The 24,582-nt window shown below is 38.1% G+C and overlaps 1 protein-coding gene across 1 annotated transcript; it reads left to right on the top strand.

The window, feature by feature from the left end:
• Positions 1-1,668: 1,668 nt before the first annotated feature.
• lrrc8db (leucine rich repeat containing 8 VRAC subunit Db) lies at positions 1,669-8,010 on the top strand. The gene is made up of 2 exons (XM_030132205.1): positions 1,669-1,822; positions 3,942-8,010. Exon 2 carries the CDS (start codon positions 3,944-3,946, stop codon positions 6,497-6,499), a length of 2,556 nt encoding a protein of 851 aa, XP_029988065.1. The 5' UTR covers positions 1,669-1,822; positions 3,942-3,943; the 3' UTR covers positions 6,500-8,010.
• The last annotated feature ends 16,572 nt before the right edge of the window (positions 8,011-24,582 follow it).

Below are 24,582 nucleotides of genomic sequence, written 5' to 3' on the forward strand. Positions count from 1 at the left end.
TGTCTGTCACAGTTTTGCTAAAAATGTGAGATTATATTTCTGAATGTATTAAACTAAGGGTGTTAAAATAATTTTGGGTCAGGGGTCACATACAGTCCCATTTGATCTCATGCTGGCCAGGCCAGTAAAATAAAGGCATAACAGGTTATAAATAATGACAACTCCATTTTTTTCTCTTTGTTTTAGTGCAAAAAAGTAAAATTGAATATTAAAATGTTAAAAGTTAAAAAGTAAATTAAAAGTTTTCTTGTTAAATAATTGCCTTCATTGGAAACAGCACAGTGTTGTTTTTTGTTGTTTTGTTTTTTTTCAGATAGATTTTTTAAAAAATTGTATGGAATGTCCTTTGCAGTGGACAGCACATTTGTTTTTAAAGGTAAAGCTGCAAAACTCTAGTCCCCTACAGAGGACACAAATCAATCAATCAATCAATCAATCAAATTTTCTTTATATAGCACCACATCATAACAAAAGTTAGCTCATGACACTTAGAGCTGGTTTAAACCACTCTTAACCCTTTAACACCAAATGTATCATACTTGATACATGAGTTTTGAAGCCCTCTACATGATCAGTGTGATATTTTTTTTTTCTTGAAAAACCTGATGTATACAATTAGATACATGCAGTACACAGATAATCCACCAGGGGGGAGCAATTCATTGACCAGAGGCCTTTCCAATGACACTACAGCAGGGGTGTCCAAACCTGGTCCTCAAGGGCCGGTATCCTGCATGTTTTAGATATTTCCTTCTTCCATCACACCTGGACGCCATTCCATTGTTATCAGGCTTCTGCAGAACATGATGATGAGCTGATCATTAATTGAACCAGGTGTGCTGGAAGAGGGAAATATCTAAAACATGCAGGATACGGGCCCTCGAGGACCAGGTTTGGACACCTCTACACTACAGGATTGCCATTAATGAGGAAGGAGGCAGAACTTTGCCAATTTTGAGAAAATGAATTACCAATTTGTTAGATATATTTGTGTTATATTATGTTTTTATTTGTTCAAAAATAATATTTGAGCACTGAGACCCAATGTATCAAATATGATACAAAATGGAAACTCATACATGGAAATATATATTTGATTTTTTTGTTTGTTTGTTTTTTTGGGGGGGTTATTCAGAAGGTCCAATAATGGCTCCAGTTTCAAAGAACTGGAATTTTCTGACAGTGATTTAATGGTTCAGGCTTTACAGAGTTAATAATTCAATCCAGTGCTCAAGAGAAAAAAACAAGACATTTTCACCATAAACTGGAGGCACATTTTCGTTAATAAAATTCACTAAGATGCAGGAAATGATATGTTTAAAAGAAGCATAAGTGCAGAGTGATCATGTTAGAAGACAAAGAGTTCCTTATGGTTATGGGGATGGATTGTTTGCTATCTCTTAAGGAAATTTGACCTGCAAATAAAATTATAACAAGATGCAACTGATGTGAACCCACTGGCTTTTGCACGCACATCATGTAAAAATAGACTGACTGGGTACGAGCATAAGAAAACAGCTTTAATCCTCCAAAAACATCCCATCAGAATGACAGTGCATGATGTGCGCCCCCTCCAGCAGCTGGTGCTGTGTCTCTGTCAGAGATGGAGGACCTGACCATGTGAGGCTGAGGGAGGGAGGGAGAGGGAGGGAAGGGGAGGGGGAGGGTGGTCCGCTAAGCCGCTTACATCCTGGTCTGTAAGGCCCACAGCCCAACTGATGACTGAAGAATGAACGGCTACATCACTGCTCTGCACCATGGCATGTAGACAGAGGCGCTGCTCGGTTCTGACATCCACATAACCGGACCGGACCTCCTGAAGGTGCGTATTTACGCGTCCCACGGTCCTCATGCACGGGCTGGGTTTGGACTAAATCTGCAAGGAAAACCGTAGCGATCGGAATGTTAGCACGCTACATAGCCTGGTAAAGCCAAACAGAGGCTGCAGACTGGGAAAATAACCCCGGTTTGGATCAAACTGTGGCAGGTGCTGGTTTTCCTTCAGTGGACCCGGGATTTAGTGCTGCGTTTAAAGGCTTCACGGACATCAGGGCCACCTCTTTGCACCCCCCCACCCCTCTGCTGTAGCCGGTCTCAGCCTGTTATGCAGCCTCACTGAAAATATTGACCTTCATGCATTAAACACACAATAGGATGTAGACGCAGAGGCACAGACGCATATTATCCTCACTTTGCGCGTCTTTTATAAACCAACCTACTCAGACTGCATATAGGCTGAGTTTGACACAAACACAAACAGTGTTTACAGTCAATATGCCAAGATTTCACTAAACCACTGTGGGCATACATGGTGAAGTAGAACATGCATATAAACTCATGTCACTGGGTTCCATATGAGCTGCTGAGAAGAGCAAACTGCAGAGGGAAAGTAAAGGCAACGCAATGTGATGCATAGATTACTGTTCTTGTGTTACAAATGGCACGCACTGTCTTCATAGATAACTTCACCGTGTCCCAGTTCAAGGCCAGTGTCCTCTATAAATCCTCAACAATCTGACAAGGCTGTCCTGCCGCATGCCTCCTCCAAATATACCTACGAAATATGGCCTTGCCTAAAATTGGAAGACAGTAGAACCAGTAAATCTTTCCCAGTATCCCCAAATCCATTGTGCATGGTTACCATCAGTATGTCCTTAATCAACTAGTAAAGTCAGGGATCTTTTTTTTTTTTTTTTTTAAACCAGGTGTGAGTTCAGGTGGTCATCAGTCACTGGTAAATACAGAAAGTGGCCAAGAGAAAAGAAACATGCATCTAAAGTAACACAACAGCGTTACGAAATAAAAAATACTACATGATGGAAAATTGTTTTGTTCTTCAGTTCTAAAGTTGTAGATGGATGTTATGTTGCATTAAAAAAAAACATGGTTTAATATCATACTTTAATTCAATTTTTAAGTTTAATATAATTACTATTAGTAGAACAATCATAAGTTAGTATATCCCGGCTTGAAGTAAAGTAGCTTTTTTTTTCTTCTCTTGTACAGCTTATTGGTATAAATATCCCCAAAATGTATGATGATTTTGTGAAACTTAATGATATAAAAGTACAATTTAGCTTGAATATGATAACAAAAGGGTTAGCGCATATCTGGGTAATATATTAAATACTAATATTTTTTATGATTTACATTTTATTTTATTTTATTTATTTATTTAAATAATAATATTAACTTAAAGGCTAATCCTCATTTGCAGTGATGTTAAGTAATAGTTTAAAATGACTTGAAAGACAATAATATATAAGATAAAACAGACAGTACATAGAATAGGTAAAACATACACAAAATAACACAGGCAGAGGCAGAAGATGAATGATACTTGTCTCTCTTTGCACTGGCATGTAGTGTTTCTGAGCTTAGACTACATTTAGATTTTAGTTTTTATTTAGAAAATAAAAGAAACATTTTTCTGCTGCCTCAAATAAAAAAGTATGGATGGATATACACTATAAGGACAAAAGCATCGGGATACATTGAATTCAGTTAAATGAAAGATGTTAATATAGTTTTCTGGGCTGGTAGATATAATTACAGTAAATGTTTGGTTTTGTTTTTTGGATTAATTTGTTTACACCGTCCTCTACTCGTACAAAATAAGTTAATTTTACTCAACATTAATGTTTTTCCACCTCTTAAGTTCTGAAATCTTGTCACATTGTGACTGTGACTCTGACTCAGGAGGAAAAATCAGCCTTTAGGGTTAAAGTAATATTGGTTTGACATTTATTATGATAATAATTGATTTACATGATAAAAACTGAATGTTTTATTATTGTAATCAACAAGAATGGGAAGTCCTATGTGATGTGTCCACATACTGTAAAAGTTGTGTCAATCTACTGGATAATATGTTTCAACACATTCTTTGGTGCAATTTTGTAAATTTTTACAATGACATTGAATCACATTCTCTGTTGCAGGAATGTTCACCCTTACAGAAGTCGCCTCTCTGAATGAAGTCCAGCCGACTTATCGAATACTGAAACCATGGTGGGATGTCTTCATGGACTACCTTGGCATTGTTATGCTGATGTTGGCCATATTTGCTGGAACAATGCAGCTGACTAAAGACCAAGTAGTTTGTCTTCCAGTTTTGGAGCAAACTCCAGAGGACCCTGGGGGATTCATCAGACCCCAACCAACAGAGGCAGCCGATGGTTTATGGAACAGAGAAAGTGCCATGGGGGAGCAGGCTGCTCCCTTAATGGCGAAAAGGCCGGCTGGAACCATAGCACCCACACTTACCTTCACACAGTCGCCTACTTTTGGACAACCGCATCCCACTGGTGTCAGAACCAAGTTGGACTTTCAGCAGTATGTTTTTGTCAACCAGATGTGCTACCATGTTGCTCTCCCTTGGTATTCCAAATATTTCCCATACCTCGCTCTAATCCACACTATTGTATTAATGGTCAGTAGCAACTTCTGGTTCAAGTACCCAAAGACCAGCTCCAAAATAGAACATTTTGTTTCAATACTTGGAAAATGTTTTGAATCTCCATGGACTACTAAAGCTCTTTCTGAGACAGCGTGTGAAGACTCGGAGGAGAACAAGCAGAGGCTGGCCGGCGCCTCGTCCCTCCTCAAACATCTGTCCACAAGCAGCGAGGAGGGAAGCCCCAACCAGTCCGCTCCGGTCTTGACTAAATCCGGGGTCACGTTTTCTGCTGAAAAGCTGGTGAGTGAAATTCCATCGATGACTATACTGGACAAGAAAGATGGTGAGCAAGCAAAGGCCCTGTTTGAAAAAGTCAGGAAATTCCGTGCCCATGTTGAAGACAGCGACTTGATTTACAAACTCTACGCCATTCAGACCGTCATCAAAACAGTCAAGTTCATTCTGATCCTGTGTTACACCATGACCTTTGTTGCATCCATAGATTTCGACCATGTGTGCGAGCCTGAAATAAAGCATCTGACTGGATATGCTAAGTTCCAGTGTACACATAACATGGCCTTCATGCTGAAGAAGCTTCTCGTTAGTTACATTGCTCTCATATGTGTTTATGGTATCATCTGTATTTACACACTCTTCTGGCTTTTTCGCCGACCGCTCAAGGAATATTCCTTTGAAAAAGTCAGAGAGGAGAGCAGCTTCAGTGACATTCCTGATGTTAAGAATGACTTTGCGTTTCTCCTTCACATGGTCGATCAGTACGATCAGTTGTATTCTAAGCGGTTTGGTGTTTTTCTCTCAGAAGTGAGTGAAAATAAACTCCGGGAGATCAGCCTAAACCATGAGTGGACCTTTGAGAAGCTGAGGCAACATGTGACGCGCAATCCTCAAGAAAAGCTAGAACTTCATCTTTTTATGCTCTCTGGAGTACCAGATGCTGTGTTTGATCTCACAGATCTGGAGGTCCTGAAACTAGAACTAATCCCAGAGGCCAGAATAACAGCAAAGATTTCACAAATGATAAACCTCCAGGAGTTGCACTTCTACCACTGTCCTGCCAAAGTTGAGCAGACTGCTTTCATTTTCCTTCGTGATCACCTCCGGTGCCTTCATGTCAAATTCACGGACGTTGCTGAGATTCCTAGCTGGGTGTACTTGTTGAAAAGTTTAAGAGAACTTTACCTGGTTGGAAACTTGAACTCTGAAAATAATAAAATGATCGGACTCGAGTCTCTCCGGGATCTCAGACACTTAAAAATCCTACATCTAAAGAGCAACCTCACAAAGATCCCAACAAACATAACCGACCTTTCTCCACATCTGATCAAGTTGGTTGTTCATAATGATGGCACTAAACTCTTAGTGCTGAACAGTTTGAAGAAGATGATGAACCTTGCTGACTTGGAGCTTCATAATTGTGAGCTGGAGCGAATCCCTCATGCTATCTTCAGTTTGAACAACCTTCAGGAACTTGATCTAAAATCCAACAACATCCGCACCATTGAAGAGGTCATCAGTTTTCAACACCTGAAAAGACTGACTTGTCTCAAACTCTGGCACAACAAGATCATCTCTATTCCATTATCCATCAGCCACGTCAAAAACCTCGAGTCGCTCTACCTGTCTCACAACAAACTTGAGTCTCTGCCAGCTCCTCTGTTTACCCTCCTCAAGCTGCGGTACCTTGATGTGAGCCATAACTCAATAGTGGTCATACCACTGGAGGTGGGCTTTCTGCAGAACCTCCAACACTTTGCCATCACAGGCAACAAAGTCGAAGTAGTTCCCAAGCAACTGTTCAAATGCGCCAAACTACGGACATTATGCCTCAGCCACAACTGTATCTCCTCCATTCCTGAGAAGATCGGCCATCTATCACAGCTCACACATTTGGAACTGAAAGGAAACTGTCTGGATCGTCTGCCGCCTCAGCTCGGTCAGTGCAGCCTTCTGCGCAGAAGCTGCCTGATGGTAGAGGACCATCTATTTGACTCACTTCCCATGGAGGTCAAGGAAAGCATCAATCAGGAATCAAGTGTTTTGATGGCAAATGGCTGCAAGTGTCTAAGTGACAGTCGGTAGTGTCACACTGTGTGAGCGTTTCATCATAGGTGTAAGGATGTTTCTTAAATCACGCCACTGGAAACAGTGTTTTATGGTTTGTGGTATGTCTGTATTTTTAATTTTATTGTCAGTAAATGTGGATACACAGCCACATTAAACCCCTCCATTTGTATTTTTATCTTTTCTATGCCAAATGTGTTTTGTGAATTGACAGAAATTTGTATCAAGTTGCAACAACCCCTTTCTTTATCTCTGATTTTACTGATATTATGGTATTAAAGCTGAGTTTACACAGTGGAACGTGACCTTAAAGGATAAGATAACTAAAAAATAATCCAATATTTAGCTAGACGGGTGGTTTTGGTTTTCTTCCTGAAGTTGTATCTTTGGAAAGTCAGTTGAATACATTTTTAATCCACAAATGAAACTGTATTCACTTCTGTTGAACTAGAATGAAACAGACGTCTAAGAAACAAATATCTCAATATGTATGTGCAACCCTACCAAATGTGATTCTTTGCTTTTTTTTTTTTTTTTAGTAATTTGGGAACAAACTCCTTAAAAGCTGTGGTATTTCTGACGGTGTTAGGTGTATAACTACTACAGTATAGACCGTGAACAGTGACACTCGCTGCACAAACTAAACAAGTGTAACCCAGTATAACCTAGTATTCTTCTATAACCTAAAGCATTCCACTTGGAAGACCATTTTAACACACTTCCATATTATATACAGAATAATAATGCTTCTGCATCGCCTTCCTGATTCCCTACACCTTATTGCGTCCTTTTACTTAAATAATTTAATTTGTAATTTTACTTACGTATAAAAATACATTTTGTCCACATGTTAAGTTACACATGTCTTGTTTTATTTTTGTCAATATATTTATGCATTTGATGTGTTTTATTTTTTTAAGTATTTATTATCCTAATGTGTTGATACATTTATTTGTCCTTCTCATTGCACAGCACTTTTGGTTTTTCAGACGGCTAAATAAATATAACTGTTTACCTACTATAACCTTTTATTCAAAACTGGAAATGAATCAAAATTCACACTGTAATGCTGTTTTTGCATCAAAATTTAAAAACAATATTTTGAATACAATATATTTAAACCATTCTCAGCAATAAGTGCGTGGTATATTTCTCTATTTCGATACCTTGTTTGCCTCAAATTCACATGGAAGACAATTTACTACAGAAAAACTGTGTATTTACAACTAGATGAATTTGTAAATGAGCTTAAACCATAGCATATATGTTTGGTCACAGCTCATCTATTTTATAGATTAGAATTAAAAAGGAATCATCTCTTATTAGTGTGTCTAGTCACTATGATGACACCGTTAATGAACATTTATAGAAAAGTAATAGTAGGAACATTGATTTACTGCACCTGCCATATGCCCCAGTTTACTTTCATATTGTACATGTTAAATCTGTGTGTGTGAGACGCAGAATGCATGTGAGCTTCATGGATGCGTGATGAACATAATGAAAATAAACAATGCAAATGATTATGATTTTTTTTCTCTCTTTTTTTAGATGGTTGCTATATCTTGTACAAGTATTCTGGTGAAATTTTAGATACAACTGTTGCTCATTATGTAAACTACGGAAAAAAAACAAGGTGCAAGTGGAAAAAAAAAAAGATTTTGAATGATATCCTGCAACCCATCCATGTGCTTTTAACATGTCTGCAAATAGTTGATCGTAACGTTTGGTTATGGTTATCCAGAAAATTTGGGGTTTTACAATTGAATCCCAAACCATTTATGCTTGAGAACTGAGCTTAGGGGGAATGGGGTTCACCACTGAGTTCTCCAGTCTGGGGTCCAATGAACGTTCCAGCTTCACATCCCTATGAACTGCACCAATTTATTGTCTTTTAAGCATAGCACTTTGGATCACTTGGAACAGGGGTAAATGGTAAAATGGTAAATGGACTACACTTATATTGCACATTTTCTACACCTTCATGGTACCCAAAGCACTTTACAAAGCCTCACATATTCCCCATTCTCAAACACACACACACACACACACACACACACACATACTTATACACCAGTGGGAGGCTGCGGCTGAATTTTCACCAGGGGTGTCAAACTCAAATTCAGGGACCACATAAAACCTGATATGATCAAAAGTGGGTCGAACCAATAAAATAAAAGAATAATAACGTATAAACAATGTCTACCGCAAATTTTTCTCTATGTTTTCAAGTGAAAAAAATAAAATTACATAATGAAAATATTTGCATCTACAAACAATCCGTTAAAAATATGAATAACATGAACAACCACAAACAACCTGAAATTTATCAAGAAAAATAAGTCAGATTTAACAATATGATGGCTTAGTTTCTCATTTAAACATGTGCATCACAACTGACAGGTCACAGTGATCTACAAAGGCACAAAACCTTTAGTAACAAGGATGATATTATTAAAATTGCACTTACTTCCATTAAGACATTTCAGGTTGTTCATATTTATTCAGGTTATTCAACTTTTTTGTGAAAGGACTGTTTGTAAATGTAAACATTTTAATGTAATTCAACTTTTTTACACTAAAACAAAGAAAACTTGGAGTTGTCATTATTTATAGGTTAATATGGTAACATGGAACTGGTCTGACCCACTTGAGATCATGTTGGTGTGTATGTGACCCCTGAACTGAAATGAGTTTGACGCCTTTGATTGTTAATATCTTCAGTGCAATTTTTGCATTTCACAAATACATCCCAGTCCAGATTGGACCCTTTAGACTGTGGACCATATGTTTGACAACCTCTGTCTTAGAGCTTACACCACTAAAACACTGGAGGACTATGCAGCTGAGGGCTACATACTGACTTCTATGAAACAAATGCTGATGCTGGAGAAATTCTGACTTCAGATTTGGAGTTTGCATACCTGATTTAAGAAGAATCAAGTGTTTTTCTCCCAGTGGCAAAATCACTGTTGACCAGTATAATTGACAGAGTTCTATTAAGAATTAAATGAACAATTACATCATTAACTGCAGTGTTTAAACACTTAATCGGGTCAACATTAAACCTCATATTGTGCTGAAGTCATTGTGAAGAGAATTCAATTTTACAGACAGACTCAACACATTTCTTGGAGAGTGTTGCCCTCATGTGGAAGTAAACTGTTAATACACACAACTTGTCTGTTTTTTCCTTGTGCAGTAAAGTACATTGCAAACTGCTGTGTACCTGCAGGACTAAAGTGTAATAGACTATTTTGGATGATAAACTAAATGAATGGTATGAAAAGAGGAAGGGCCACTGAAAATAAATTACCAGTTGTGATGAATATATGTAATAAACACCTTAACACTGCAGGACATGCCGACTCCCTATATTTATCACAGTATTTATGGAAACTAATCAGCTGATAAATAGTTCAGTGACCACGATGTGTATAAAACTGTAATGTTAATCATCTTATAAAGGATAAGACACAACTACTGTGTAAATAACTATTGAATGTATGTTATATCATTTGTTTTTGTCTATTTTTATTAATTTTGTCACTGATATGTGTAATGTAAGAGAGGGTAATTCTTGGAGGAAATACACTCTAAACTACACTAACATCTACAGATCAATTATACTCCAAACACAGACCAATTATAATTTTTGCTGAGAAAAAATATGACAAACAGGTTTCAGTGTCATGTGTTCTTTTTGGCAAAAAGCTTCTTTTAGTCTCAATTAAATCTTCATACATTTAACACCATGCACTAAACGATGAGCACTGGTTTAATCAACTTTTCTGCACAGTTTTTAAAAAATGTTAGAAATATAATCAAAAACAATAAGTACGATACAAGTAGTTGAACGTTTTTACATTAATTATTATGATTTAACAGAGGACCTAGAAATATTTGATTACAAAGATAAACTTCCCAATTAAAAGAATGTATGTTTCTTAGCAGCATAGTAGGTTAAGCTGGTGCCACATGCATTAAAATTAAACACTTAAAATTCATGGAAGTGTATGAAAAACAGTACGTTTCTAATCCCTTTGCATATGCTAACATCATACTGTGTGATAAACCAAATATTAGGTGTTATATACAGTCCATAAATTGTCTAAAGTCATTTGCTCTGTGTTTTTGCAAAGATTTTCCGTCAATTTTAAGTACATTTAGTACCACTTGCACACATTATATTGCCTTACGTTAATTTCTTGGAGATTTAACTGAAACATGCTTAACCAAAACTGAAAGTAACTTAACTAACCTCAACTCAGCTTTAACACAACTTTTAACCATTAAATGTAATGACTTTTGTTATGGGAGCCTGCAGGTTTACATCCCATAATAGTGTACAGTACTGTATAGTGGTGGGAAAAGGTGTTTGGACACCCCATAGGATATTTTGCATTAAGAATCACTCTTAAGTCATTGAAGTATTCTTCCATTGTCCAAACCCACATGTTCCCTTCTGCATATGCTCTGTCCCATCGAGGTCAAAACTTCAAGACAATGTCCACTGAAACACATCCAGGCCATTGCATGTTGAAACTATCATGAATTTAGTTTTTTTCTTTGTTGACAATAAACAAAAAAACAAACAAATCATTTGCATGTATTTGTGTCTGTCTGACGCGGCCACACAATGATTGGACAGCAAATATTTGTGAAAATATTTGAGACTGTGATGTGATCATCCACAGGCCTGATTTTATTTTATATAAATGAACAATCACAGTGATATGGTCACTCCCAAATGTTTATTGTTCAAGACTTGTGTTTTTTTGTTTTGTTATCTTCTTTCTTTTACTTTATTTTAATTGTTCCTTCTACTGATGGTTGAGAAAAGGATATATTAGAGCAAGAGCCTTGAGAAAATGAGGCTACAGTACACATGTACGTGTAAAAGAATGCACAATGTGTATGTGAATATCTGTATGAGCCTAAGATGTACATGTCAATGGAAAATTCTAAAAAGCAATAAACAAAAATAATTATGAAAAAAAAAATGAGATTGCGTAAAACTGTATGGGTATTCAAAAACTTTTTTCCCAGTACTGTGTAATGCAGAGGTGGGCAATTCATTTTTTATGGGGCAACATGAGAAACTTTGACAGTTCTTTAGAGCTGGATCAATACATCTGCAGTTCTGCTAGCTCTCTCTCTCTCTCTCTCTCTCTCCCTCTTTCTAAATATATATATATATATATATATATATATATATATATATATGGACAGACAGACAGACGGATAGATAGATAGATAGATAGATAGATAGATAGATAGATAGATAGATAGATAGATAGATAGATAGATAGATAGATAGATAGATAGATAGATAGATAGATAGATAGATAGATAGATAGATAGATAGATAGATAGATAGATAGATAGATAGATAGATACTTTATCCTGAGGGAAATTCAAGTATTCAGCAGCTTTGCACAAGAAGACAAAAAACAGACAGACAAAACAAAACAAAAACAGTGGGTTAGTAACCAGGTTGACATTAAGGTTAGTATTTACACTCAAAAAGACACATGCTAAAGAACTACCTCCAAAAGAGCTTCCTGTGCAGTTCTGTAAATAAAGACTTCTGATTGTATTTACACATTTCAGGGCAGTGACATAAAGTGAATCAGTGATTTAAGTGTTCTACGGTGGTTTGAAAAATAGACGTAGTCCAACTACATAAGGTGCTTGGATGTTTTAAAGTCTCACTGGATCAGTCCTAATGTGGTCATGACTGAGACAGAGACCCACCCCCCACCCCCGACCACTCAGTGATCAGTTGAACAATCTGATGGCCAGGGGGATGACAGAGTTCCTGCGTCTGTTTGTGGAGCAGGTCGACGACAGCAACCTGGAGCTGAACACACTCCTCTCTATAAAAACAGTAAATGAAACAATACAACGATACAATGAAAATGCCGAACAATGTGGAGAATAAAACTGTTTAATGAAAATTCACAAAAACAATTTTGAAAATGTGCAAAACCAGCTCCAAATTGATTTTACATGAAAAACAATAAATGCATCCAGTTTTGTTTGCATATCTCAGTTCCTTTTCTTTTTCTTTACCTCTGACTTCAGTGAAGAAATACTGTACTTAGAAGTCCATGTCTTGTTCAAAACCTCTGCATTCTGAATCAATCTTTCTTTTTTTTTGATGTTGGCTGACATCTTCATGGGTTGAAAACTGACCAACAAACCAATCAGTGCATAAACCTTATGCTAAGTACGGAAAGTACATGCAAAAAATGTTATTTTAGCAAATCCTTCAAAATAAAAGCAGTGCCATTGTATGGGTTGCGTCTCTTACGATGATATATATTTGCATTGACTTTGAATTTCCCAATGACCTCATGAGGGCCAGTCAGGGTCAGACATTAGGCCGCATGTTGCCCGTGAGCCATACAATGCCCAGGTCTGGTATAATGTTTTCATTGATTCAGTTTGATGACACTGTGGAGAGACGCCTACCTATCTTGCTTTTCATCCACGTTCTGCTCAGTTCACACACACATGCAAACACAATGAATAACATACAGTGTGAACACATTCAGTCTGACCTGATTGTGACTACTGCTCTATTTGGCTCCACATTGCTGGGCTAGGAGCAGTAAATATGTCATGCTAACTGCGGTGTGACTTTAAGCAGGCCTGACACTGGCCATGTTAGAAGTGTGCCATCAGGTGGATGAAGAAAGCACACGGCCCACAGTCTAGCCTTCATTACTTCCTTGGGATCAAGCCGTGGCCTTAGCACTCGTCACAAACACTTAGCGTGCACCTCTCCCTTCTCCCCACTGCCAGCCACGTTTGTACGAAGTGGCTACGATAGAACCAATGACCATCCAGACGTATTGCAACCAGGGGAACAGAGCTAACATGATGTCAATTTAGAAGGTTGACTGACTCCTCAATCTGCACGTTGCTGTTTTCCAGAGCATACAGTTTGACACATCAGCCGAGGAGACAAGTTATTGCTTTAACGACCTGCTGTGCATCCTGCCTTTCTGCTTTGATGAACACTCCCTGCTTTGTCCTTGGCAGACAACATATTTTTAACAAATGCAGGTGTTTATGGAGGATAATAAGTACTAATGCAATCTCCATGCCCAACTAAGTACTACAGGAATAATATACGAGTATGAAACGTTGGGGCTGATTTATTTTCTTCGTGGTGTTTCTGGTAATAAGACATAAGCATTTATTTGGTGAATGTGCTGTGAATTTTGGATGTGTATGTGGCCTGTTACTCGGCGGATGCCCCGAGGAAAGCAGCAGATCTTCAACGACAGCACTTTGTGAGCACTTGCACAGCTGATGAGCTGTAATTATGCTTTAATTATTTCTGTAGGGCATCATTCTCTCCCGACGTGAAGCAACCCACCCACCTCCCCCATTTGCAAATTAAGACATTCAGTATTTTGAAAACATTTGGTGATGAAACTCTCTTCAGTGAAGTCCACTAATTACTGCACAGCCTCGTGTCAGCGCCAGGCTTTGATGTCTACTGCCCAGGATGATAATCAAGGGCACGGATTGCATGTGATTGGCCGTATTTGGGACAAGTTGTTTAAAAAAGGGCACCACATGACTTTGACGGCTGCTCTCCACAGCCACCGCTCCGAGACACTAACCCCCCTCTCCTCGCTCCCCTGCCACCCCCCCCCCCTCCTGTTCTGTGCCCACGGGTGAGGAAGCCTTGTCACTTATTAAGGAGGCTGTTGCCATGAAGTGACAGATGTCCTGATGTGATCTGTCTGCATCTTTGGCCTCCATCTGTCTTGTTAGTACACATAGTTAAGATTGGTGTGAGGACAGAGCTGTTGTTCTTTCATATATGTTAAATGTATTGGAAGCGCTTGTTTTCTGCGAGATGATGCTAGCTCCCCTGGCAATCTCTCGTCAACAAGCTTCTCCTCTTTCCCACCTCTTGTTTTTTCAAGGTTTCCCTGCCTCCTCCACCAGTTCTGTAGGCCCTGATGCTCAGGGTTCAGTGCCACTGAACCATCTGTAAATCTCCATTTTTGCTCTGCTTTTGCTCCCTGCTTGGCAGAGAAAGATTAGGGCCCGGGTCCTGGGGTGCGTATCCCACCCTCTCTCTCGTCCTCACACCCACCCTCCCTTCTTCACCCATCCTCTGAGATTCAAATCCTTTTAGCTTCTTCCTCAGGTAAAATTGCCAAGGACCTTGTGAGCCCTAGGTTCCCCTGGAGGTAAAATCTATAATGGAGTTTTGATTTGAGCAAGAACAGCCTTGAAAATGGACTTCTTTAACTAGGTAGCTGCCTCGCAGAAGGTCAACAGTACTCCAGGTGGACACAACATGCCACTACTGTGTTAGAAAAAAGCAGAACAAAGGAACAGTTTTACTCCAAAGAAAGTGACCTGTAGACACTGTTGTAAATAAAAAATCAAAGCAGATGTTGCAGCTTTTTAAAATTTCCAAGTGGAATAATTCAACATCACTTTGTCTCAGCATCAGGTGACGCATTAGAAGATCTCAGTCGGTATTTTACCTTGTTCACTTTAAGACATTTTATAGATTTGTGGTTAAACATCATATACATTATCAGACAGTAGACTGAAACTTCACTGCAAATATTTTCAATCTTTATTAAAGGGTTGATCATTTTTCATCTTATTGTTTATTTAATACTTCCACTCATAGATAGAGGGCACCAAAGCCTCAGTTTTAAAATGGATGCAGCTGAAAACATCAACAGAGAAGCTGGAGCATTGAGTGTACTTAGTGTTTTTGTCCTTTTCAGAACACATTCATAAATATCGTCTGCTGCATGGAATCATTTGATGACAAAATTAACACAAAATTCAATAAACTAGTAATTTAACCCTAAAACTACAAGAATCACGTAAAATACTAAACAGAAAAAAATATTAAATATTTGTGGTATTATAATTATTATTATTGTTAATTTTGAGTAGATGTACAGCATTTGAATAGGCGACTTAATAAAAAATAAAACAAATTGATATACATTCAGCCTCATCACAACACCAGATGTTACCGACTGCTAGAAGAGTGATAGAGTTTCCGAATTAGAGATTTCACACAGATATGCTTCATTACCACTTTATTGATGTACCCTCTGCTGACTTTCAATTATTCATCAGCCACTCAAAAAACTGTTTGCTCTGCCTCAATTTATGCTCCGTATCAAAACAGAAATCACATTCCTGCTGCAGCTATAATCTTAGTTAATCAGCATCATTTAATGCACTTAGCAGCAGTGTTTCAAATTCAAATGAAACACTTGTGTAAAAGCAATCGCCGTCTGCCCTAGTTCTCATCGATGGTGGGTTTGTCAAAATGATGCAATTGGTCATTACCTCGCATCAGACGCCTCTGAGACATAATTCTGCCTGACAGTTGGATTCTAGCTTTGACAGCCTCAAACTTGTTGAGTTTTCTCTAAATACTTGCCATTGCAATGAGTTAAACATCCCCCGGAGGCACCGCAGAGTTTTCCTTTTGAACAAACACCCGAGGGACGCCAAGCTGGGACTGCATGAGGAACTGGAGGTCTTACGGAGAGGGCTGTTTGGGTTTATCTAATGGTACAATGGGTAATTTCTCCTGCCACTGCAGAGGGAGGGGGAAAAAAAGAGGGATGAAAAGCGAGAAGGGAGTATGTTTAAGAGAGAATCTTTATCTGGGCTTAATTTCCCATGCTCAAGCAGAGTGGAGGATTTTTTTGCTGTACAGATCTCTTTTGTCAGATCCTACCTACCCATGGAAGACCCAGGGGCACTCTAAGAACATACGCATCACCTAGATTTGCCTTCCAGCCCACTTCTCTCCAGCGATTGCACCCTCTCCCCGCTGGCTTCTTTGTGGAGAAAAGACGAGTGAGCATTTTGGAAATCAAATCTCAGTTTGTCGGTGTAAAATTGGAGCAGACGTCAATTTGAGTAGATTTATTTCTACATAATTGTTCTGAGCACATACATGCACCAAACCCTCCTCTATGCTTTCTGTGGTTGTGATGCAAAATAGGGCTGAATGGGAGAATTCCTCCCTGGCTGTGCCATTGAGAATCCCTCTACAGCGGAAAATGTAATCCTCCACTACTGTCAAATATAACTGTATCTACTGCCTGAAAGGAATCACCAGCAGAGACGCCCATCTATTATCTGGACATTAGTATTGGTCAATATTTGCCTTATTGCCATCTGCATAAATAGTATAATCCTATGACATATACTCTCTGTTGTTGTACATGCAGCCTGCTCCATTCACTGCTATCTAATTCAGGGGTGTTAAACATACGGTCCACCATCCAAAACTGGCCCACCGAATGTACCAGTCTGGCCCAGGATGAATCTGCAAAGTACAAAACTTACACTGATGACATTAACAGTCCAGGGTTCAGGGGCCACATACAGCCCAGTGTGATCTCAAGTGGGTCAGACCAGTAAAGTAATAGCATAAAAACCTAAAAATGCTAAACTCCAAAGTCTTAACAGTATTATGCCAGTTACTAAATGTTTTGGTATTTGTAGATCCGTTGTGATCTGTAATGGACATGTATAAATGATAAGCTGAGGCATAATAATGTTGAAATTGCACTTACTTTTCTGAAGAAACTTCAGGTTCTTCTAATTGTTTTTGTAAAAGGGTAGTTTTCATAATTCTTTTTTTTTTTTTTTTTTTACTGAAACAAAGGAAAATTTATTTGGAAAAATATTGTTTTATTGGTCCAGCCCGCTTGAGATCAAATTGGGCTGTATGTGGCCCCTGAACTAAAATGAGTTAGACACACCCCTGGTCTAAATAGTCCTAAAACCCAGTTCAGTCATCAGTATTCTACCCAGTAGCTGTTAAAGCAGAGTCTTGCCTTGTACTGTGTGGCAACTGTGCCGGTCTGTAATGATAAATCATGAATCATAATTAAAAATGTAATCACTGATATAAACTGTGACTTCATTGTTTTATTAGTGGTTAGCATGCTAGTATTTTCTGACGAAACAATGTCACAGCAAAGTAAACAAAAAAACCTGTAATCAGCATTGGCTATCGCCCAAACTGTTCAATCCATTTAAGGGTTAAGCTAACATGTTAGCTACGTTAGAACTGGTGTACAAGTTTGTGCATCAATCACACGCTAAGTACATAAATTAGAAGATGTTCCCAGTCTAATAAAGTCTAATAAAGGCCTTTTAGTCTCACACTTTCTGTGTTATAAGCTTGACCTTAAAGTCCCATGGAAAGGATGGATGCTATATAACTGGTTAGGGTACTAACAGTTAGCACATGAGCAGTTTTTGTGGTAGTGATTAGAAACAGAACAATGCAAAAAATATATATATCAGTATCAGCTATCGGCTAAATTATTGCTTTAACATCTGCGTCAGCACTGGAACAGAATTTAAGGACCAGAGCATAATAACAACAAAAACCAAAATAAAGAGGAGGGATCTGCATCTCCTGCTTTCTTCTCCTCTTGCAGTAACACCCTACGAGGCCTGAGCCTGTGCACAGAGTGTGGCTGGTCTCTGAAGGCCAAGCCACTTTACAGGGGAGAATTCAGGCACGTACAGTAGTCATCATTGTCAAAAAGGAGTGCACAACACTGCTGGGACAAAGGAAGGTGCTGGTGAAAACACGAGGTGAGTGGAACAAGCTGAGGTGGAGTTAAGGGGAGGGAGCTGGGGGGGGGTTGGGGGGGTGGGAGGTTGAAGAGAGTCCCAAAGCTCCCTGCCAGTGATGACCAGAGTGTCCATCAGCGAGGTCTCCCGGGTGCCCACTGAAACAGCAGCGCTGGCAGAACTAAAAAACACCCACCCTGGGAAAGTGCTTTTTCTCCCGCCAGACGCCGAGTGATGGATTGGGCCGGCCAGTGCGCACAATGCATTTGTGAAGAGAGGGAAGGGGGGAGAGAAAAAAACAAGGTCTGTCAGAAAAACACTTCCACTTTACTCCTAGAATGCACTAAAATATTTAACAGTTCGATATTTATTTCATTATTCCACACATCGGATGTGAGAATGGACATACACAGAGATGGAAGCATACAACAAAGGGTTTAAAGTCACACACTCTATTCTACACTTAACTGCTTCAAGTAAAGACAAAGACGTCCCTGGATGAATATTTCAACAGGGCTGCCATATTTTAAGTTGGAAAAACAGAAATTAGCCGTAATTAACCACTTCAGATGAGGACCGATGGCCTTGGAAAGTTGGGAGTAGATTTCCAGAGTGGCCACAATGAGCTTTTCTTCCTGAGTGATGGAAATGCTTCTACTGAGAGATATAGCATACCTGCCGACCTCTGGAGTCAACAGTATTGATTAAACTGCCGCATCCTCTCAAATCCAACCCCATTTCCTTTGAAGGCGAAAATCATCCTTGATATGTGCCAACAGCTTACTTACTTAGGGATTTCTTCCTTTCCATCTAGGTTGTATTAATTAATGCATGCTTTTCTTAAATTAGCCCTCTGAGGAGCTATAACTCAAATTCCTGTATTTATGGAAGTAATAGGTTGAAAAAAAAATGCTAAACTGAAATAATTATGCAGTCCAACACTTTGCTTTGAGAATAAACTGCAAGAAACCTGATGAAATATGAATGTGCATTGGGTGCAAAGATAGTTAAATATTTACAATCCTGTGTTAGTCCACAACCCCAGTAAAGATGCTAGTCAACTGCAATAATTGCTTTACTGCAAAACTTTGCACTTGATTCATGGATTCATAGCGTGTTATACAACTTCAGAGCACCTTTTTTTTCCCCTAAATGTAGATCCATTAAAATATAGATATTTTTGAAAATGCTGGTATACCCTGTATGATCCCTTACATTCATTTTTTTCTGCTTAATATAATCAGACAGGTAGTTGCATCTTAAGCAGTTGTCCACGCTGCAGTTAGGAAAGGGCACACTGCAGTAAGATGATGAGGGAGCCCCCTGAGGGACTGATCTTATATCAGGAGACTGTATATTTCTGCGCTAAAGAGGCTATTCAAACCCACCAGTGCTTGAATTATTAAACACACTGTATGTTTTTCAAAGCCTTGATTTAGCTTTTTTAAGGGGCGGGATGTGGGCTGTGTTGGAGGTGGCGTGGCCAAGGATGAGGATAGTAGGGAGGGTGAGTGGGTGGGTGGGTGGTAGTCGTGGGCTATCGGCTGGATTGTTTCTGTTTTCACCCCTCCCTCTGTTTGGCCCCGTCTGCTAAAATGGCCTTTTACTTTCTAAGCATGCTTTTACAGCCTTTGAAGAGTTATTTTTGTTGATGAAAAAGATATGCCGCCTCGGTTAAAGCGAACCCCGGCTATTCACAAGGTTGTTTAATACTTTCCCCTCAGTTTGGCTTATAAATTTATCATCAGTAAAGTATACCAGTAGTCTCATGCCTTGGTACAGGATTGAAGCTAAGTGGCTATAGTGACTGACTGAAAGACAGAGAAAGTGGAAGATAAAAAAAAAAAAAAAACAGGAGAGAAAGGAGGAGAAGAAAAAGGAGATGGAAAGCAGTGAGCAGTTTAACAGTGGTTGATCCCGTTCTGGAGTGGAGGAGTGTGTACTCACGGTTTTAAGACATTAAAAGTCTTAAATTGGCTTTATCGATGACTCTCTTGATTCTGAGATAATGTACAGAGGCCTCACTTGTTAACAACTTGTATGTTAATGACTTGTATTAGAACTGATCAATCTACTTTGGATGCAAGCCTTTCCCATCGCTTTGAAGTAAGCACATTGATCGGTGAGAATATAACAGAATTAAACAATCGGTCCTCCTAAGTGCTGAGTGGAGCTGTCTCTTAGAGCGAGTCTTCTCTCATTTCTGTTAATAGGCTGTAAAACAACATCACAAAAAGTACAGATGTGATACTGTAAATACTACATGGCCAAATGGACAATAAAGTCTTATAGTAACTGTGTACCATGTGACTGAGCAGGTATTAAACTGGTATTTGGTATATAGGTATTTGGATCAATACTGCAGGGATTTGCTCCCATTTAACCACAAACGCTTGAAATGTGTTCGAACTAATGCAGAAATGTTCAGTAAGATTGAGGCCAGTCAACATTTTGCAGCCTCTACTATTATTGAAGAATGCTAATATGGTTTATGTTGAAAAAAATAGTAAAACACGTCTATCTAATGGGAACATTGGTCAGTATTTCACTACATATCCTGTCTTTCTGCATTATACACTGTTTATATCACATATTGATTGATTGATTATTTATTTCAAACATTTTGTAGAAGAAAAAAAATACAAAATACAAAATGAATGTACAATATTTAAGTGACAGTGTGTGTGTGTGTGTGTGTGTGTGTGTGTGTATATATATATATATATATATATATATATATATATATATATACACACACACACATACAAACATAAACATATACCCTACATATATTAGCCCAAAAAGGATTTGAAAGAAGTAACTTATTTATACTCACCCTCATTTAATAGTATCTTACTTTGTATAAATTTGTTCAGCTGCTTCCTATCATACTATAAATCAGCACTGATAATAACAACAACAACAACAACAACAACAGTAACAGCAGTAAGTAAAGGCATCTGCAGCATAGTTAAGATTAGGTAAAACCATGGTTTTGATTAAAAAAAAAAAAAAAGTTTAATGTATGATATTCAGTGCTGTGAATATGTAACTTATTTAATTTAATAGCTTTTTGATAACAAATTAACTAATTGATCAATAATGTCACAATTAATAAAATGTTTTTTTCACAAGGAAAATACTGTTGATTTTTCAGCACTGACAAGATTTCTTAAAACTCATTTATTTCACTGTTGCATGTAACTAATTTCTCCCTAAAACTGATTATCCTTAAAGGCACTAGTTCATACATGGATGTAAATAATGAAATGAAAAACTAAAATCATAATTCCTACAGTAGTCACACTGGTCTTGGTCTTCCAACCATTTCTTTTTTCATTTTAAATCAGAAAAATGTCTTCCTTAAATTGTTGCCCCAAGGCTAGAAGCACTCTATTATCTGAAACACTGATACCGTCTGTTAAAAGTAAAGCTGCATGAGTGAATATTTTTATATATTTACAACAGATAAATTGGCTATATTTAATGTAAAAATGGTTGCATGTGACAAACTTACAGATGATTACAATTTCCTTTTAGCTCTGCTGTGTTTCTTAGCATCTATCTTTACAGTCCACAACTTTACATAATCCAGTAAACCTTTGGGGGGTTTTTTGTTTCAGAAAAGCCCTGACAAGCCTACTGTACACCTCTGAAAGACTGACAAAGTTAGCTGGTGAACACAGCGTAGCATTTAGCATCTCTAAAAAGACAGACTGCCTCATAGACAGATGCTCAAGATCATAGGTGCTATTTAGAATCTGGCATGATTGGTGTTAAAACCATCAGATCCTGTACAAACACACATAACCTCCATCACTCCCACCCCTGCTCTCTGCTCCCTGTATGTTTAGAGCAAGGTGAAAAAGAAGAGTTGCTGTTTACGGATGCTATTCCAGGTGGAATACTGCTGGTGTATTGCCCACCAAACAGATGTCTCTCCTGAATTAGTTACCACAAGATCCTCCCTGAATACCAAATCAGGGGAAACAAACAAGTTGTGCACAATTCTCATTTAATTCATTCACCCTGTGCGCTTAATCCCTCACACATATAATGAAAATCCAAGGCATTTAGCTCCTTTTTTCAAGATGTATAAAATATCCTAGCATGGATGCAAGAGTTAGATGTTTTATTGATTTGTCTACTCAAGGATATCACAGGTGAATAAATGATACAGCCTTGAATTAAAGGTTGTTTTGACACCAACACTGTGCTGGGAGTTGGATGACCATTAGGAAATCTCCAGCCTGAGAGCACCCAAACAAACACAGATTTTCGTTGCAATGCAGAGGTGGTCCAGACTGTGTTCGATCAAGCTTACATCATTTCTTCTCCTAAAGAGGGAAGGTATGAAAACAAGTGGAACTCCTGATACCCCCCCCCCTCTCTCTCTCCTGTCTCCTCCTCCTCTTCCTCCTCCTTAGCTGACCACATGGCTCGGCCTTTCTTTATTGATAGCGGAATGCTTGACAAAGCAGGGTAATTAAAGCAATAGCGCCGGTTGGGTTTCATTGATAAAGATTGGAGCCGATGCACCTCTCTGTGGTGTGTCAGCAGTAGAGAGCTCCCGTCCCCTGGATCCCTCATTCGCCTTTCATCTCCCCCACTCAGCCATGAAAATTCATCCAAGACCTCCAGAAATATTTATTGTAAAATCTTAGGGAGAAGTGGTAGCACTGAAAAATTCATGGCCTTATTCGCCTCCAACAGCTGTGGACCCCTTAATTAATTTGATAGCTCACATTACACAATAAATTCATTTATACAATATTTATCTGTCCTTTTCCTCAACTTGGTCTAATCAAACAGACAACCATAACATACTAGGCTGTTTTATTATATCCCCCACTGCAAAAAAAAACCACACGGTATATATTTCTATCTTAAGGGAGTGTCTGATTTGGTTATCACGTCATTATGCTCTTCTCTCACACATAAAACTACCAACGTTATAAAAGGAACTGACCACATTCTCTATTAAACAAATATTTTTTCATATAGATATACTTTGGTTCAGTAAGACAAAATGCAGACCACGTCATTTATTGTATACAAATCTTAATCTAATATCTCTGTTAATCTTTGAAGTCTAATCACCTGTTTTGCTCTTTTAAAAGCTCACTCTGTAATTTGTGCCATTAGGGGTCTTTTTACCAAAGACAAAACATAACATGTGATGTTGCGTGGTAGTGTGAGATGATGTATTTTCATTACCATCCCAGGATCGACCTGATAGGAATACTATTATGTTTATAAATTAGGTTTATTTCCCTGCCCCCCCCCAAAGGGGAGGCAAGGGGTATTATTTTTGGTTTGTTTTGTTTGTTTGATTGTTTAACACTCTAGCAGCAAAACTATTGGTTGAATTCATACCAAATTGGATTTATAGATTGCCAGGGACCCAGAATAGATCTGATTACATTTTGGGAAAAGTAGGTCAAATATCAAATTTCTTATCAATTTTTAAAATCTTTTTTTTTTTCCCCATTTACTTATAATGGGCAAAATTTCAAATGTATGTAGCAGCAAGACTATTGTTTGAATTCATACCAAACTAGGTTTATAGATTGCCAGTGACCCAGAATAGATGTCACTACATTTTTGGGAAAAGTAGGTCAAAGTTTCATTTTTTTAAGAATTGTTTTAATCTCTTTTTTTTTTTCCCCCATTTACTTATAATGGGCAAAATTTCACATGTCTGTAGCAGCAAAACTATTGGTTGAATTCATACAAAATTGGGTTTATAGATTGCCAGTGATCCAGAATAGATGTGGTTACATTTTGGGAAAAGTGTGTCAAAATTAAAAATTGTATTAATTTTTAAAATCTTTTTTCCTCTCCCATTTACTTGTAATGGGCAAAATTTCAAACGTCTATGAAAACATCAATTTTGTTTCAATTTACTTCAAACTTGGCACATAGTATATAGAGGCAATTAGCATGCTAACATCAGCACATGCATAGACATGAAGACATCAGCTGGATCGATGCCAAAATTAGCTACAATCCGTGTGAAGGATGGGGTTTGTTGTGCCTGGCACCACTTGTTCACATTGCATTTAGTGATATACAGTCCTGTTCATGCCATTTCATTCTAATGTTAATTTTAGTAAAGGGGATGTGGTTCGGAAAACTCATGCAGACTGAAAGACAGAACCCATCTTTGGACTCAACCTATGAACATGTTGCACTAAAACAACCAAATAACAAATGAGTGTTACTTACTATCATCAGAAGGTTTAGAGTGAAGTGCTGTAGTAGGAATAGATATAAAATTTCAAAATCTCAATTAAAATGTTAAATAATGGTAGATTATTTTTGGATAGTCTGATTTTTGTATGGTTAAGTTTATATACAGTTCTGTGCAAAAGGGTTTGCATGGTTGTAAATACACCAACATATCTATGTTTATTTACCAGTTCATTTATTAAATGACAAGAAAACAAAGGAAATATACTGTATATATATACAAATATGTTGAAAAC

Source organism: Sphaeramia orbicularis, chromosome 4 (assembly GCF_902148855.1).
Source record: "Sphaeramia orbicularis chromosome 4, fSphaOr1.1, whole genome shotgun sequence".
Taxonomy (NCBI): domain Eukaryota; kingdom Metazoa; phylum Chordata; class Actinopteri; order Kurtiformes; family Apogonidae; genus Sphaeramia; species Sphaeramia orbicularis.

Excerpts from the sequence above, each read along its gene's own strand:
- lrrc8db (XM_030132205.1), top strand. The coding sequence starts at position 3,944 with ATGTTCACCCTTACAGAAGTCGCCTCTCTGAATGAAGTCCAGCCGACT.